Genomic DNA, 19162 nt, shown 5'->3' with positions numbered 1-19162 from the left:
CTCACTGAGACGCACTGAGACGTACTGAGATGCACTGAGACGCACTGAGACACACTGAGACGCACTGAGACTCACTGAGACACACTGAGACACTGAGACTCACTGAGACGCACTGAGAGACACTGAGATGTACTGAGAGACACTGAGACTCACTGAGATACACTGAGAATCACTGAGACTCACTGAGACGCACTAAGACGCACTGAGACGCACTGAGACACACTGAGATGCACTGAGACACACTGAGAGACATTGAGATGCACTGAGAATCACTGAGACACACTGAGATACTGAGACTCACTGAGACACAGTGAGACACACTGAGAGACACTGAGACTCACTGAGACACACTGAGACGCACTGAGAGACACTGAGACACACTGAGACTCACTGAGACTCACTGAGACGCACTGAGACGCACTGAGATGCACTGAGACGCACTGAGACACACTGAGACGCACTGAGACTCACTGAGACACACTGAGAGACACTGAGACTCACTGAGACTCACTGAGACTCACTGAGAGAGACACTGAGACTCACTGAGACTCACTGAGACTGACACTGAGACACACTGAGACACTGAGACTCACTGAGACACACTGAGACTCACTGAGAGACACTGAGACTCACTGAGACTCACTGAGACACTGAGAATCACTGAGACTCACTGAGAGACACTGAGACTCACTGAGACTCACTTAGACACACTGAGAGACACTGAGACTCACTGAGACACACTAAGACTCACTAAGAAACACTGTGACACTGACACTCACTTAGACACACTGAGACACACTGAGGCACACTGAGAGACACTGAGAGACACTGAGACTCACTGAGACTAACTGAGACACACTGAGACACACTGAGAGACACTGAGACACACTGAGACACACTGAGAGACACTGAGACTCACTGAGACACACTGATACTCACTGAGAAACACTGTGACACTGAGAATCACTGAGAGACACTGAGATGCACTGAGACACAGGAAACCTTAACAGGAAGGTAACAGAAGAATCCATGTATCATTCATTTGTTTTTCAAAACAAAACCAAAAATAACAAAATGAAAAAATAACTATTTTCTTCATTATTTGTGTCCAAAACCAAAATGGAAAAACAGATAAAGTTTCATTTTTTTCAGTTTTCAATTTTGTGTTTAAATGAATAATTGAATAAAGAATTGATAAAGGCTGTTTCCCATTTCCATGACCCAGAAGTGACATATTTACCTGAGCAAGCAGAAAATGCCATAGACATACATGTATATGCCCGTGGAAAGTGCAAGACAGAAAGCCACCCGTGGTCACGCATCTCGAGTTTAAATGATGGTGATGTTGGAGCACTCAGCCAAAACACAAACTATTGCTGATATTGTTTTTATGAATGAGGTTCTCTGTTTGTTCTTCTGCATGTAACAAAAATCATGGAGGTTTTGTACAGAACCGGAGAGTGACCACGTCCAGCTTCTGTACATGTCGATGCTCGGGCTCGGCCAGGAACAGGAAACGGCTGTTATCTGTTTTTTCCATTATTCTTAAATGAATAATTGAAAACTGAAAAAACAAATTGTTATCCATTTTTCATTTTAGTTTTGGAGACAAATAATCAAGAAAATAGTTGGTTTTTCGTTTTTATTATTTTTGGTTTTATTTTGAAAAATGAACGAATGGTACACGGGTTCCAGAGGTCAAAAAACTGCTGGGCTCCACTTCACTCCCATGATGCATCTGCACTCGTCTTAAATAAGGAGCCACAGACACAAAATAATACACAAAAATAAACATTACTCAAGTTATGACAAACATTAGCAATGATTAACTGAAAGAAAAATGTAAATAGATCAAATAATTTTTAAGCAAATAATCCACAAATAATCATGTTAACCACAAAGAATGACCAAAATGACCAAAATGATGCATTTAAAGTAAATATTAAATCAAACAAAATTAGAATAATGATCTCAATAATGAAAAAATGACCAAACGGGTTTAGGCTGTTGCCTGATGACGTCATCTGCTTCTATTCACTGAGGAAAGTTTAATGTCACACTGTGGAACATTTCAGAAAAAAGCAATACTATCTCCATAGAGACAAGCAGGTGGTCTCCTTCAGAAAAGTTACACAGTGGATCTTTAGATAACACGACCTAATGTGTTTGTTTAGTGAAAAGAGCAGAACACTTTTATTACAGCGTCTTTGTCTGAGCCACAGTCACGTTGTTTTCCTGCTGAGTCTCCAGACTCCACCAACACTACTTCATCCTGCTGACTCTCTGACTCACTGAGGAAACACAGTCTCAGGTTCAATTCCCAGACTAAGTGGGCTCCCTGTGTGGAGTTTGCTTGTTCTCTGTGTGTCTGAGCGGGCGCTCAGGTTCCTCAGATCGACTTTATTCACACACATTTATAATCCTCCACTGATGCTTTGCACCTGAGGTCAACACACAACAACAGTCCTTGGGGTGTGATGCTAACTGTAGGCACTGCTCTGTCTGAAGCTCTGTTTTGTTTTTTTGTTTGTTTTAATCTGATGTTTATTTTAAAACTGTTCGAGCATAAAGATCTGACTTGGTTGGATCTACAACAGGGTTGTAGCGCTGCGCAGTGTTTAAGAGAAGCAACAAAATATAAAAATCAAATATAAAAAAAACATTAAACAAAAAACTAAACCAATTCTCCTCTCCCAGAGACTTCAGATCTGTCCCAGAGCACACTCGTGTGTCTCCAGAGCAGAAGGAGCTGGAGGGCAGTGGATGAGTATAAAGTACAACTAACTGAACAGATTTCACCAAATCAAATCTATTTTAAATAACTTGTGTGTATTATGTTTAACTTCAAAACACTGAACAAAGACTAAATAAAACAGAGCCGGGACTGTGACTGTATATTAACAGTTTAGCTGATGATTGAGAAATGAACAGACGTGAACTGAAATGAAGTTGAGTATAAAGGGACAGAGTCAATTTACAGTCATGTCTGCTCAAGTGTTTGTGACAAGTATGAGTAGATCCTCCTGCTCAGTCTGTCCAGTGTTGGACAGAGGAACTGGCTCTGGGGGCAGATGTTGGTTGTTCTTCTGTTCAGCTCCTCCTCCCTGAACTTCTGGATCATGTTTGGCAATTATACAACCAGTACAGAGTACAGTTTGTACAGAGAACCCAGAATGTTGTGTCTTTAGACGCTTGACCCCAGCAGCTCTTTACATGGGTCAAATGCAGAGGACAGTTCAGCTCTTCTGCTCCTGCTTAGGTCCCTGCACATGACCCAGGATTCTTTTATAATCAGCTCTTCTTACTGTGGCTCCTACAGTCCATCGTCTTTCCCTCTCCTCCCTCTCTCCTTCTCCTACTCCTCCTCCTCTCTCGTCCTCCTCTTCAGAGTGTGGGGGGTGGAGTGGTGCTGGGGCTGGGGGCACTGGTGGAGCCTGAACACAAATGGGTTTGTCTCTGATGTGACCAGTGCCCAGCTGCCCCCGGAAAACTGGAGAGGCTCAAGAGGAGAGAGGGAGAGAGAGAGGAAGAGAAGGAGGGGGGAGTGAGAGAGGGAGGAAGAGGGGGGGTAGGGTGGGAGTGGAAGAGAGAGAGAGGGTGGGGTTAAGGAGGGAGAGGAGGAGAGGAAGAGGAGAAAGGGAAAGAGAGGAATAGAGATCAAGAGAGAGAAAGAGAGATAAAGTGGAGAAAGAGAGAGCAAGAAATTGAGGGAGAAAGAGAGCGAGAGAGAGAAGGGGCAAAAGATAGGGGGGAAAAGAAAGAGAGAATGTGAAAGAGGGAGAAAGAAAGAAAAAAGGTGAGAGAAGAGGAAGAAAGAGAAATAAAAAAGGGGAGATGAGGAGGGTAAGCGGGCAGAAGAAATTGTGTGAGAGAGAGAGAGAGAGAGAAGAGAGAAAGAGGGCAAAGAGAGAGAGCAGAGTGAATTGTGGATGAAAGTGAGAATATTCCAGCTCAAAAGGAAACACTAGAGAAAACAGAGGAGTGGTGTTTTTGAGTGGAGGGCAAAAGGGGCGGGGCTTTTGCTTCATCCCAGATTAAAGACTTTGACATTTGGATGAAGCCAAAAGCAAAAAAGATTAAAAAATAAAAGTATAAAGATTTTTTAAAGGTCAGACATTCCACAAATCTGACTCTTGTGAGCTTGAAGTCGTTCTAATGTTGTTCTCTCCTCAAAAACAGAGCTGGACTTGTGTTTTGTTTCATTCACATGTTTGAGTAACTCTGCATTATCAGTCTGTCTCCATCTACAAAGCTCCAAATGTTCTGTTCCACCTGGTGATGTCATGAAGTGATAGTTTTTAAGTGAACAGCTCCTTTTCCCTTTAGTTCAGTAGAGATTGGCAATTCCAGAGAGGAAATAATCCAAATGATTCTAGTGAAGGTTTAAAAACACAGTGGAGCACTTCCTGTATTAACACATGACATCACAAGGTGGAACTCAGTGTTTTCAGTTTTAAAGAAGAACTCAGCCTAAATGTTCTAATACTTCATGAACAAAGTTTGGAGATACTTTCTGAACAGTGAATCCAGACTTCATCCTATTTCATCTGATTTTCTTTGATTGAAACTAAGAGCTGGCGTCCTGTGAGCGCCCCCTGCTGTTCATAAATACAAGCGTAATCACCCACAATTGTATTTCTACTTTTTTTTGTTTGTTTTTTTAATCTGAAGAAGCTTTAAGGAAACTACGCTGATTATCAGGTGAAAAAAAAAAAAAAAAAAAAAACATGACAAATTTGACACTTTCAGAGAGAAATTTTCAAACTTTATTTTGAAAACACAAAATTCTTTTTCATTTGGTTTAAATGCATAAAAGAAGCACAAGCTCTAGTCCTGCTAGACACAAGAAAACAGTCAAAACCAAGACTAAACCAGGACTAAACCAGGACTAAACCAGGACTAAACCAGGACTGAACCAGGACTAAACCAGGACTAAACCAGGACTAAACCAGGACTAAACCAGGACTGAACCAGGACTGAACCTGATCTGAACCTGGTCTAAACTTGGTCAAAACTAGGACAAACCCAGGTCTAAACCAGGTCTGAATTTGTTCTAAACAAGGACTAAACCAGGTCTAAATTGCTGCCTATGGGAGACTTAAACTGAGGGTAAATGTGCAGCCGGAGTCGTGTGTGTCAGAGTGTGATACAACAGCGCCACCTGCAGGACGTCTGTGTAAAGATTCAAAGAGTTCATTCTAAAGTCTTTATTACAGTTTGTTCTGTTTAGATGCTGCTCTGTCACTCTGAGGGAAAACAGGGCCAAATATTTCAACTTTCTAACCCTAATCATAATTAAATTTACTTAAAAAACAAAACATTAAATATAATACAAATGACATAATAACATAATTTTGGAATGAATTTGAAATGAATTTAATTCATTTCAAAAAGTTCCCCAAAATTTTCTCAAAGTTTAAAAATTATATTTGTTTTTTTGCAAATAATTATGAATTTTGTCTTAAAATAAGGTTACATTCATCAGATCTAAACCAGATCTAAACCAAGTATGAACCGGGACTAAATCAGGACTAAACCAGATCTGAACTGGGATTAAACCAGATCTAAACCATAAAGATGCAAAAACCATGTTTGGACTGGGACTAAACCAGATCTAAACTGGGTCTAAACTGAGACTAATCTAAACTGAGACTAAACCAGGTCAAATTTTGGCTATAATTTGCCCCAAATTTTCCAAAAAAAAAAAAAAAAAAAAAATCTGTTTGTTGGTTTGCAAATCATTTAGAATTTTCTCTTATAATAAAGTTACACACAACATAACCTGGATTAATTTACCTTTTCAATACAAAGTTTCACACATTCTTTGACATTTTTCAAGACAAAAAGACAAAAAAAATCAGGCTACATTTCAAAATTTTGCAATTATCCCTCAAAGTTGCAAAGACTCACTTCAGCGCCTTAAAGCTCCCGTAAAACTCTGAGCATTAAGCCATGTTCTAATGCTGTTCTGTTCTGTTTCATTCACATGTTTTTGAGTACCTTTATTATTAGTCCACCATCATCTCCAAATCTCCAAATACTCTGTTTCACCTTGTGATGTCATGAAGTGGTCATTTTCAAGTCTCCTTTTACCTTTTGCATAATATGGGCCCTTTAAGACTTCAGTTTATGGAATATTGTACAGAGAATTCATACATTTAACAAGAGCGATATAACCAGATAATTTCAGCACAAAAAGACAAGATTTTAGCGACAAATTGAAGCCATTTTATTGAAACTACAAATGATTCACAGTGAGTTAAAAGAACCAGGAAGTCGTGTTGTCTAAGGCGGAAATCTGTTTGGAAATAACACAATTTAAACATAAAAAACACAGATTTGCATGGTTAGAATGAAAACGAGTGCAAAATTGTGCCCTTAAAATGTGAAAGGGAAAAGCTGCTACAGTACTGAGCTCCACAGAGTCCAACAGAGCACCTGCCCATGTCCACATCCAGCCAACTTCCCATCTCATTTTCCAGTCACTTTTTCCAAATCTGGATATTAAAGAGCTTAAAGAGTATTATGAAACAGCTCCTGAGGCCAATAAGACTAATCTGAACGTGTTTTACTGTCTGAATAATCAGGAAGAGCAGAGTAGCATGCTAGTTGTGGGTAAAACTCCGCTCTGGTCTCTACAGGTTGTGGAAAGTTCTTATAAACTCATCGAGGTGAGTAATGAGGACTCTCTGAACTGTCACGTTTTTAAGAACTGACAATATGAAATGATTTGAACTTTTGTGTTTCTTGAAGTGTCGGTTTCCTCATTTAGTTAAGTTTAGTTTAATTTAGTCTCATTTTTGTGCATTTCCATTGAAGGTTTTGTGTATTTTTAAATGTCTTATATTACGTCAAATGTAACCTTCTGAGTTTTAAGTCAACTTATATAATGTTGTTTCCTCCTCAAAAACAGAGCTGGACTTGTGTTTTGTTTCATTCACACATGTTTGAGTAACTTTTATTATTAGTCTGTCTACATCTACAAAGCTCAGAATGCTCTGTTGAACCTTGTGATGTCATGAAGTGGTAGTTTTCAAGTGAACAGCTCCTTTTCCCTTTAGTTCAGTAGAGATCAGCAATTCCAGAGCTGAAATTATCTAAATGATTCAAGTGAAGGTTTTTAAAAACACAGTGGAGCACTTCCTGTATTACCACATGACATCACAAGGTGGAACAGAGTGTTTTCAGTTTTAGAGAAGAGCTCAGCCTAAATGTGCAGGTTTGTGTGTTAAACATGTGAATGAAACAAAACACAAGTCCAAGTGTGTTTGTGATGAGGAAACGACATTAGAACAGAAATGAGAAAAATATGGGCACTTTACTGTTTTGTCCTTCAAATTCTGTTACATTTTAGTATTAGTATTTCACTCAGATACTTTTTTACTTTTACTTGAGGCATTTCTTGGACTTGGATGGTCCGTCAAACACTTTTCTCGCTTTGTCTAGAATGTTTCACAGTATGGCATTAAACCTTTCTATCTTCATGGAGTTACAGGTCAGATCTGTGGAGAGGCAACCCCGCTCACAGTCACAATGTCTGTTTCTTTGTTGTTTTTCTAGGTATTTTTGAGCTATAAAACCACCTGTGATTGAATAAATATAAAGTAGAGCTGTTTAATGTCACACTGTGGAATATTCCGGTTGGAGCAGTGACATCTCCATAGAAACAGACATAGCAGGTGACGGACCTTCCACCAGAAAAGTTATACACAATGCACCAAAACGTTTCTTAACCAATGAAAACACAATACTTTCAAAATGTCAATGGAAAAATGAAATGAAAACTGAACTTAATGTAAAAATATAATTGTAAAAACACCATAAAGACAAAAACATACAAGACTTACAGAAATATTTCAATAATAGGACAAAGTCATCGCTCTTCTGGACTTTATGAGACTGGACTTTATAAAACAATCTTCACTTGTACTTTTAAAGCAATGAATAGTCAAACAGATCAACTTGCTATGATTATCTAGCTTTCTATAAAGGTGCACTACGTAACCTTTCAGGTGCTTGTCTCCATGGAGATTAGAGGTTATTGTTTTACCTGGAACGTTCCATTGTTTTGCATTAAACTTTTCTATTTTGTTTTTATTCTGTTATACATGTTTAGTACTCGGAATGGTCTTCTGTCTACAACATGTGTTCTACTGTGAGCGGGGTCGCCTCGCCACAGATCAGGCTTGTTTAACTTGACCTCATTGTTGCCATGGAGATATTAGGAGTTATTAGGACACAATATTAGGAGACTAAAAAAAAAACATTACAGTATTAAACCTATCTTCATGAAGACCAAACCAGACCAAGTTACAGGTCAGATCTGCGGAGAGCCTGTTTTTCTAGGTATTTTTGAGCTTTAAAACCACCTGTAACTGAATAAATGTAAAGTAGAGCTGTTTAATGTCACACTGTGGAACATTCCAGGCAGAGGAATGACATCTCCATAGTAACAAGCAAGACTCCCAACCGAAAAGTTACACACGCCACAGTTCATGTATTGTATTGAATAAAATGCTTCAAATGGATCACATGTGTCACCACAGTTTCAGTTTAAACTTGTGAGAAACACTGGATACATTTAATACCATACCGTGGAAAATTTCAGACAAAGCATATCTGATATAACATCTCCATGGGAACAAGCCGGCCGCAGACCATGCTCCAGAAAAGCTCCATAGTGTGCTTTACCAAGTCCATACTGTATAATTCAGCAGGACAGAAAGCTCCCACAGACAGACGAAACCATTAAAGCTGCACTGCGCAACTTTTCTGGTGGAGGGTCCTCTAACTACTTGTCTCCATGGAGAAGTTATTGCGTTGACTGGAATGTTCCATGATATGACTTTAAACATTTCCATCTAGCATTTATTCATTAAAGGTGTTTCTATTGCTCCAAAATACAAGAGTTCTCTCAGTGAACAGGGGCGCCTCTCCACAGATCTGACCACTAGTGTAGTGTAGTGCTGTAACCTGCTTGTTTCCCTGGTGATAAAAAGGTTTAATCTACACTGTGGAACATTCTAGACAAAGCAACGTTTCCATGGAGACTAACAGGTGGTGGATCCAAAACCAGGACTACAATGAATAAGAGAAGGTCATTTTGAGCTGTTGATACTTTGCAGCTGATGTCATTACATCAAAACTGAGACTAAATCAGGACTAGACCAGGACCAAACCAGACCAAAACTAAACCAGGATTAAACTGGAACTACAAAGGCTTGTGAGCAGCAGGCGTGTCAACATTAAACTTCTTTAAACATTTAAACATTCTGATTGTACTACAGATGTATTTTAGAGGATAATAATGCAAATGAATTTGGTAAATGTACATTTGAAGGATTTTGATGACAATCAGTTTGAGTATTTGTAGTAATAATGAAGAATTTGAAACCTTGTATTTATGGAAATTAGAATAAATTTATATTGATTGTTTTAAAAGTTGAATGATGAATTGGATGGTGGTTATTTGAAGGAGACGCTGTTACTGATGAAATGTTGTTAGAGTTGGTTTAATGTAAATAGTTTGTTTAATGTGTTTTGTACCTGCCTGTACCTCTGAGATCAATGTCTTCTGTGCACTGTCCTTGTTTTAAATAAATAAATGAATAATATTAATAATAAAAACTACATCAGGACTAAAGAGATAAACCAGGACTAGAACAGAACTAAACCAGGACTAAATCAATAATCCATCCCTCCATTTTCATCTGCGGCTCATCACCGGGGACTCCCAGACTTCCTTCACCCCAGACACTTCCTCCAGTGTCTCCGGGGGACCCTGAGGTGTTCCCAAGCCAGCCGAGTCCTGGGTCTTCCCCGGGGCCTCCTCCCGGTGGTACATGCCCGGAACACCTCCTGTCCAGGAGACATCAAGAACAGATGCCCTCCCCTCAGCTGCTCCTCTCCACGTGGAGGAGCAGCGACTCTACTCCGAGCTCCTCCCGTGTGACTGAGTTCAATCAAATAAAAGTTCATATTGTAGATCCATGCACTGAACCGGGACTGTCACAAGCTAGCTAGCATTAGCATTAGCCAACAGTTTAACAGTGAGTCAGTGTCACCTTGTTGTTGAAAATCAAACTCTTAAACAGAACCATGAACGCTCCACGGGATCCTGAAAATGTGCTCTTTAATTCCACTTAGTGGTTTTTCTTACTGCACTATATACTTTTCTTACTGTACTATACTATATCTATATATCTCTATCTATCTATATACATGTATGTATGTATGTATATATGTGTGTGTGTGTGTATGTATGTATGTATATATATATATATATATATATTTTTTTTTTTTTTTTTTTTTATAGTACTAACTATATAAAACCGTTTTTACAGTGTTTGTGTTTTGTCTCTACGGTAACTGTTGAACATTTTGTCAGTACACACACATGTAGAACCCCACCAGTGTGACGTCACTGTAAAGTATCAACACATGTAATGGAATAAATGCCAGATGACAGATGCGTTTAATGCCATACTGTGGAGCATTTTCGAGACAGCAATAACATCTCCATGGAAACAAGTACGTGGAATATTCTATTTGTGTCTTTATCAAGTATAGCACCCCAGTTGTATGTATCTTAAAGTATAATTCATATTTTAGGTCTGATATGGTTGACTTTGCAATAATAATAATGCTCTAATAATAATTATTATTATATTTTCTTGTATATTTTGAGAGGAAAAACACTGGTGATTTGGCAGGTTTTTACATCAGATGCCCTTCCAAACACGTTCAAAATTAACCTTGCAAACACTCAAGGGAAGCACAAAACCAAAGGTGCGACCAAGTTTCAATAGTGCTATTTTGAAACTACAACAATTACCGTGGTCTAAACATTAAAGCTTTATTCTGTAACATTGCTGCAAAGTCTAGAGCCTAAAGTAAATGCAAACACGCTCACAGTACAGATGCAGGATTTTCAATATGTTTCTGAGCAATAAAAAACACCTGTATTGAAATAAAGGCTTTTATTTGAGTCTATTTATTGGGTGAAATGTTCCACAGTGGGGCTTTAACCAACCACAATAATGTACAAAGCTGAATTTAAGCAAAATGCATAGTTTAAGCATGAGCCCAACTAAAAAGGCTGCGTTCACACATCACATGGCGACTAAACCTGGACTAAACCAGTACTAAACCAGGACTACAACTGGACCAAAACAAGTCTACATCAGGACTAAACCAGAACTAAACCAAGACTAGAACAGGACTAAACTGTGACTACAACTGGACCAAAGCAAGTCTACATCAGGACTACACCAAGACTAGAACAGGACTGAACTGGGACTACAGCAGGACTAAACCGGGACTACATCAGGACTAAACCAGAACTAAGCCAGGAACAGAACAGGCAGCCTAGAAACATTTAGTTGCATATTTGTGAGAGAAAAAAAAAAAAAAAAAAAGGAAAAGCTATAATGAATTCAAAGCTTTGGTTCAAATTTGAGAGTTTTCAGTGGAAGAAAATAAAGAAATTAAAACAGGGATCCTTCAAAACAGGGCGATAAAAGTAGAAACAGACAATCCTGCAACATTAAAACACTGCCAAAGATTGTATATTTATTTTTATTTAGCATTTAAGGAGCACTCTAATTGAACCAATATCCTTCAAACTCCACCCCTGCAGTCAGGTGTTTGTATTAGAAATGTGTAATCATTTAATTAGTGCTGTGTGATGTGACACGACACAGTACTTGAAATCAGAGGCCACTGAAGGCAGGACAAAGTCAAATTTAGGTGTTTTTGAAGAGTAATTGGACCTAGTTTGCATTAAACCTGAGAAAAATGATGGGGAAAAGTATATAATGTTATAAAAACTCCATATAAACAGTTTAGTAGTGAAGAAGGTGGAATTAGTATTATTATTATTTAATTCCACTTTAAAGGAATTCAATTAATGCATTTTGTAGGGAAAAGTTAAGAAGAAAAAAGAAGTTTGCTTGAAATGACTGATGTTTTTGCTAAATGTTATAATATTTTACTGTATTTCCAGGATGCAAAGTTTTTAATTTTTTTAGATTTTCTGTTTCAGCTGTACTGCCTGAATTTAATTATTAAGAGGTTTATTCTCTAATAATCAGGAAGTGTACTGTTAGCATGCTAGTTGTTGTTAGCGTTCCTATGGCGTCAAACTCCGCTCTGGTCTCAGAGTTTCGAAAAAATCATAAAACATAAAATAAACAACCTATGAAGTTATATTTATATGTAGAAGACTTGAGGTTGCGGTGTTTTTTAAATTTTAATATTTTTTATGACTATTATAACTTTTTCTAAACACAGCAGTTTCCTCCAGTGAAGTATTTTATTTTGTACTTTTTAACACCCACAGCTCCCTGTTCTCTGCCGTATCTTTTATTTTTTAGCAAATTTGTTTGCACAATTTGCTAAAAATCTCACAGAGACAAAACTGGACAGGAAGTAGTGACGCTAACAGTGAGGCTAACAACTCGAATGTGCACAGAGCCTGTTAGCTTCATTGTAATAATACAGGGACAATGTAAAAATATGTTATGATTTAAAAACTCCCTCAAATTAAGAATCTCAGGTTTAAACATGTTTTAGCTGAAAAGTGAAGACACAAATTCTAGACAAAAACTCTTTAGTACAAAAAGTCTTTACAACACACACATGTTAGCATTAGCAAAAGCAGCTAGCAAAACACAACAACGTTCACTACTTCAGCCTAATCCAGACTTTTAAAACTAACGGAGAAAACTGTACTGTAACTGTAAAGAGGCTGCCAATACTATGCTACAGTTACTAAAGTACATTTATTGACCAACTTTCCATAAAAATACAAAATTTACTAGTTCAGAACGAATAATTTTTATTCCTACTATAGTGTAACAGTACTGAGTAAAAATCCTTATGTTGACAAAAGTACATGATCTGAACATTTGAACATTGCCTAATAACATTAAATAAAAACTAGGGGTATTTTTGATAAACGTATTCAAAATCACTTCTAGTTCCAATAATGTTTTATGGTAAATGAGTAAAACTGTTGTGTCCCAGTGAAGTCCTAATGTTGTAAAGTGATGTGCAAGTCTCATTATAGTCACGTTTTCAGAACAAAGCTGCTCTAAAAATAGCTGCTCTTTTGGGTCAAGTCCCCGCGGCTGCTCCCGTCCCATATGTGAGGAAATAACATTGGGCTGGATCTGAAAATACTGTTTATGAATTATGTGTGGCTAAAAACAAAGATCTCAAATGAACTTCTAGTGGTTTTCTGACAGGTATAAATGCATAGAGGATGTATTTGAGAATCTAAAACTGGTCACATAAAGAAACAAGGTCTAACTGGGTCTAAACCAGACTGAAAGCAACTATTTAACACGTCAAAAATATTCCTAAACCCACTGCAGGACTAAACCAGAGTTAAAGCTGTTGCTAAGTATAAAAGGGTCTTAGCAAAACCAGGACCAAATCAGGACTAAACAAGGAATAAACCAGGAGTAAACCAAGTCTAAACCAGGTCTAAAACAGGACTATACTGGGATTAAAGCCAGATCTAAACTAGGACTAAACCAGGACTGAACAGGGACTGAACCAGGACTAAACCAGGACCAAATCAGGACTGAACCAGGACTAAACCAGGACCAAATCAGGACTAAAGCAGGACTAAACCAGGACTGAAAAAGGACTAAACTAGGACTGAAAAAGGACTAAACCAGGACTAAACCAAATGTAAGACTAGACTAAACCAGATTTTAAAGGTGCCTATGTAACTTCTCTGGTGGAGCCTGCTTGTCTCCATAGAGATGCTACTACTACCTTGCCTGAAATATTCCACAATGCAACCTGTTTGAAATGATCCATCCCCATGGACCCAAACCGGGGATGTCATCAATCAAAATTACATGTCAGATCTGTGGAGAGGTGAGTAAGATTGTATTTTTTCAGCAATAAAAATGCTTAATGAATGCATGCGAGATAGATAGATTTAAGGCCATACTGAGGGACATTCCAGACAAAGCAATAACATCTCCATGGAGACAAGCAGTTAGTGCACCTTCCACCAGAAATGTTACGTAGTGCACCATTAAATAGGATTAACACCTGATGTATACTACCACAAATGAGGTCTAGACTATAGGATTAAACCAGGACTAATCCAGAACCAAACCAGGACTAATCCTGAACTAAACCAGGACTAATCCTGAACCAAACCAGGACTAATCCTGAACTAAACCAGGACTAATCCAGAACCAAACCAGGACTAATCTTGAACTAAACCAGGACTAATCCTGAACTAAACCAGGACTAATCCTGAACTAAACCAGGACTAATCCTGAACTAAACCAGGACTAATCCAGAAGCAAACCAGGACTAATCTTGAACTAAACCAGGACTAATCCTGAACTAAACCAGGACTAATCCTGAACTAAACCAGGACTAATCCTGAACTAAACCAGGACTAATCCAAAACTAAGGGCATTAAAACATAAATTAGAGGAACCTACCTGAGTACTACCAAAAGAACCCTGTGTACCACATTTGGAGAACTATTGGCCTGTATCAGTCTGCTGCAAAAGTCTTAAAGGTGCATTGCGTAACTTTTCTGTTAGAGGATCCGTCAAATGCTTTTCTCCATAGAGATGTTACATGTCAGATCTGTGGAGAGGCGACCCCACTCAAAGTCAGAATACCTGTTATTCTAGGTATTTTTGAGCTGTAAAACCACCTGTAATTGAATAAATGTGGACCATTCGAGGCAGAGCAAGCAGGTGGCGGACCCTCCACCAGAAAAGTTACACAATGGACCTTAAAACCTAAAAGCTGCATTTCTATTGAAGCATGACAGCGACAAATACTTACAAAAACCCAACACATAAACAATAAAACACTTTAAACTTTACACGATACATATTCTCTTTTCTCTCAGGACAATAAATAAATTAATAATAATAATATTGATATAGCTTATTGTAAAAAACAAAATCTTTAAAATTCACATATAAATACACTCAAACTTGCACAGACTTCCCACTAAAAGGAGTGGACCCAAGACTGCATAACTACGATTTTCCTTTTTTGACGTAAACACACGACTTTTCCCTTTAGACGACAGACAAAGCGGACGCCATTTTGGCTCTATGTCACAAGATGGCAGCAGCCCTTAAAGTATCTGTTACATAAAGCCCCGCTCACACATGATTCCCGGTAAAATGCCAGAGGACCCCCGTTCACACACGCAGCTCCAGAGCATTTCCGGGTCAGTTATTAGTTGAAGCTTTAACCTGGAATTTGCTGAAATTTGGCTTTGTTGATCCCTAATTTGAGTCAGAGCCAAATTTGCGTCAAAATGTGATCTGCGTATACCCAGGTTTTTATTATTTCTTTAAATATTTACTTTATTTTAAGTGAAATCTGAGCTCAGCATTGGTGTTAACAGCACATTTAAATAGTAAAAAGCTCGAGCAAAACAGATGCTTTCATGTGTTTGTGATTACAGCCAGACGGGATTTGACCAAGGTTTTTATCCAAATAAATCTTATCAAACTTTCTTTGTGAACTTCACTTAAATGAAGGAGAACTATGGTTGCAACAGACACATTTTTAACAGTCTCTGGACTAAAATTGACTGGCATAACTGATGCAAAATTGTCAAATGACTCAAACAGGCTCACTGCATTCTCGCACATAGAAACACACTGCAACATTGTTTAAATTGAATGAGAATGGAACCAGGGACCAGTAACCATGAAACCACACTTGTAACTATGGAAACCAAGCTCGTAATCAGGGAAATCAAGATTGTAACCAGGAAGCTAAGATAATAACCAGGAAATCAAGCTCGTAACCAGAGAAAGCAAGATCATAACCAGGGAAACTAAGCGTGGAACCATGATATTTTCTATCTTTATTCACACGTAAGTCTAGCTCTGTTCACACATGATCCTGTTCTGACAAATTGCAGGTAAATTCTCAGGTTAGGCTGCATGTGTGAATGGGGCTTTTATCAGTATATTATGTGTATTTTTCTCTATTTTTGGACAACATTGACAGCACACACCTCCCTGAAAACATATTTCAGATGTTACGACAAAGAAAGCAAATTATCGGCTATTGCTAACGATGATTTTTGAGGTTACAGCCATTGCTTTCGTTGCATGCTTTGGCGTTCCCATGCAGATACCATGCAATTATTCAGCCAAAGGGATAAAACAGGCTACTTTTCGAAACTCCGCAAAAATATTCTCATATCTTTTCTTTTTTGCTTTCTGCCTTCGTTCATTGTCCTTCTGTAAAGTGGAAGGCAGGGGGCGCTGGTATATTTTCGTCCGAGCTTAGCGCCAGAGGAGTGTTTATGGGCGTGGTCAGAGGTGTCGCTGGCTGTGTGTTGCTATTGTTACTGTTGCTATGGAGATTGTGTGCGTCGCCGTCATGGAAGTGCTTGTCATGTGACTGCGAAGAGGAGGAGGAGGAGTGCGTGGACTCGCTGGAGCTGCTGCGTGTCTCTGTGCTGGTGCTCGTTTTCTTCATCTTTCGCCGTTTGGCCAAAGGAGCTTTATCCACCGTCTGTAACCGGAAGCCCTCCCGTTTACACTTGTTAAAGGCCTGTGACAAAACAAAACAGGTGTATACTTTACTAAACTGACATGTGTGAGCTGCTGTGTCCAAGTAACTGTGGATTTATAAACTTTGTCTAAGTCTAAATCTGAATCAGTATATTGCATCATAACACACAACATCTATATTGCAAACTTTTGTGTGGTGGAAAAGACGACCTCGTGCAGTAAAAACTAGTTCAAACCACTGCAGATAGACATTTTTAAACAGTTGAAACCTCAACAGCACCTGTGAACTACTTTAAACTGGGCCGAATAGTGAGGTTACATATAGGAGTGACACAAGACAAGATTTCAAAGAGATCCAAGACAATGAGAAAAAAAGAGATTTTGACATAAATTATAATCAATAAAATGAGTGATCCAGTTCACAATTTAGGCCACACTTTTTATTGATTTATATTTATGATGTCATTGTATGACTGCTTTTTGAAATGTAACTTGCCAACATATCAGGCTATTTTCTAACCTGTTTCTTCATCACAAACACACATGGAGTTGTGTTTTGTTTCATTCACACGTTTAACATGTTGGAATATTTAACACACAGATCCTTCATATGCTTTAGTTCTTCTCTCAAACAGAAAACACTATGTTCTACCTTGTGATGTCATGTGGTAACACAGGAAGTGCTCCACTGTGATTTCACTCCACACAACTTCACTGGAATTATCTGGATGATTTCAGAAGTGAAATTGCCAATCTCTACTGAACAAAAAGCAAAAGTAGCTGTTAACTTGACATCACAATTTGGAACAGAGCATTTTAAGTATGCTAGATGTAGACAGACTAATAATGCAGGATTACACAAACGTGACTGAAACAAAACACAATGCCAGGTCTGTTTTTGAGGAGGTAATACTGTTCTAACATATTTTAAAGCTCACAAGAAGCTATATTGTGCAATATCAGACCTTTAACCCTTATTCTGTCTAAATGTAAAAACTTGAGGAAAAAGTCCCACAAGATCATTTTTCTCATGTGTACACAATTTTGTCCCATCCCTAGATCCATAGATTTGGTTCTTACGTTGAAGGTTGCTTTTACGTAGGTGTGCACAGAGGCAGTGGAGGAGCCCAGGATGTCAGGGGTCATCAGGGGGTTTGAGGAGAGCTGAGAATCATCCTGGAGCCATGTGTTGTATCTCAAACCACACATCTTTATACGCTTGTTTGGGTCCACTGTCAACAGCTCTGGAAACAGGGAAGGGGAAAAGTGAAACAGCTTTAGAAAACTTAGGTCAAAAGGTGGAAACAAAAAAAACCCCAAAAAAACTGAGTGGATTACAGAGAGATTACAAGCATTTGTTGTCAGGTATTCATATTTATAGATTTGGGACATACTGGCAAATGCAAAATTATATCTCTGTATTTGTTTTATGCAGAGGGATATCAGTCATGTCTTGAGCCACAACCATGATCATGTAATCATTAAAGATCCTACATTTACAAAATTGTGCTTTGTTATCAGGTTGTTCCCTCCTCAAAAACAGACCTGGAGTTGTGTTTTGTTTCATTCACACGTTTGAGTTACTCTTTATTATTAGTCTGTCTACATCTCCAAAGCTCCAAATGCTCTGTTCCACCTTGTGATGTCATGAAGAGGTAGTTTTCAAGTGAACAGCTCCTTTTGTTTAGTAGAGATTGTAAATTCCAGGGCTGAAGATCATCTAAATCACTCTAATGAAGGTGGAATAGAGTTTAAAAACACAGTGGAGCACTTGTATTACCACATGACATCACAAGGTGGAACAGAGTGTTTTCAGTTTGAGAGAAGAACTCAGCCTAAATGTGCAGTGTTTGTGTGTTAAACATGTGTGAATGAAACTAAACACAACTCCAGGTGTGTTTGTGATGAGGAAATGACATTAAAACAGAGATCAGGAAAATGCATAATATTGGATCTTTAAGAGTTAAATTGATCAAGTTCAAGAGCTCTACAGTATTTCTGTGTGTCTGTGCTGTACCCTGGATGAGGTCCTTGGCCTGCTGGGACACGTTCCTCCAGGCCTCCCCCTCGAACGAGAAGTCTCCATGTTTGATTTTCTTCATGATCTCCTCTGCGCTGGTGTGAGTCAGGCTCTTCTCCTCGCACTGGAACGGCACCTGCCCTGAGAGCATCGTGTACTGAGGAGACAGGGCCAAAACAGAAAGGGGCAAGTCAGACAGGGAGCAGGGGACATGGAATAAACTAATTGATTTTTATGATTAATATTAAGACATAGTTTGCTATTTATATTTATGCTGTGTTCACACAACACACAACATTTGAACTTAACTAGGACTAAATGCATAAGAAAAACAAATCTAGATTTGACAAGAGCTAAACCAGGACTAGAACTGGAGAAAATAAAGGACAAAGTGGATACTAAAATTTCAATACTGAAGAAAAAATGGTCATTAGTTGATACCACAATTCCTAGAAAAATCACATTATTTTGACAGAGACTTAGCATTTGAGAAAAACTGAAATATGAACTGATAAACTGATAGTAGCAGGGTCAATTGATTTTATAGATCTTATTAAAATAACTGGATTTGTTTCACAATTCCAATGTTCACTCTTACAAAATCACCTGA

The 19162-nt window shown here is 38.4% G+C and overlaps 1 protein-coding gene across 3 annotated transcripts in view; it reads right to left on the bottom strand.

Annotated features, from left to right (window-relative positions):
- Nucleotides 1-14447: 14447 nt before the first annotated feature.
- The window catches only part of rps6ka5 (ribosomal protein S6 kinase, polypeptide 5), a 52269-nt gene continuing 47554 nt past the window's right edge, over nt 14448-19162 (bottom strand). The window contains exons 15-18 of one of the 3 annotated variants that reach the window (XR_008633142.1): nt 18550-18709; nt 17613-17776; nt 17185-17291; nt 16452-16572 (exon numbers count right to left, since the gene is read on the bottom strand). Coding sequence is in view for 1 of the 3 variants with exons in the window: in XM_020920529.2 (XP_020776188.1) it covers nt 16246-16572; nt 17613-17776; nt 18550-18709 (651 nt within the window). In the remaining 2 variants the exon portion in view is untranslated. Of the gene's footprint in view, nt 16573-17184; nt 17292-17612; nt 17777-18549; nt 18710-19162 lie in introns of all 3 variants that reach the window. The other 2 variants (XR_008633141.1, XM_020920529.2) reach the window with 2 other exon arrangements.

This window comes from Boleophthalmus pectinirostris, unplaced genomic scaffold, assembly GCF_026225935.1.
Source record: "Boleophthalmus pectinirostris isolate CB_2022bp ecotype Guang Dong unplaced genomic scaffold, ASM2622593v1 HiC_scaffold_10, whole genome shotgun sequence".
Taxonomy (NCBI): Eukaryota; Metazoa; Chordata; class Actinopteri; order Gobiiformes; family Gobiidae; genus Boleophthalmus; species Boleophthalmus pectinirostris.
Note: the sequence above shows the minus strand (reverse complement) of the source record. Positions and strands in the feature narration are given on the sequence as shown.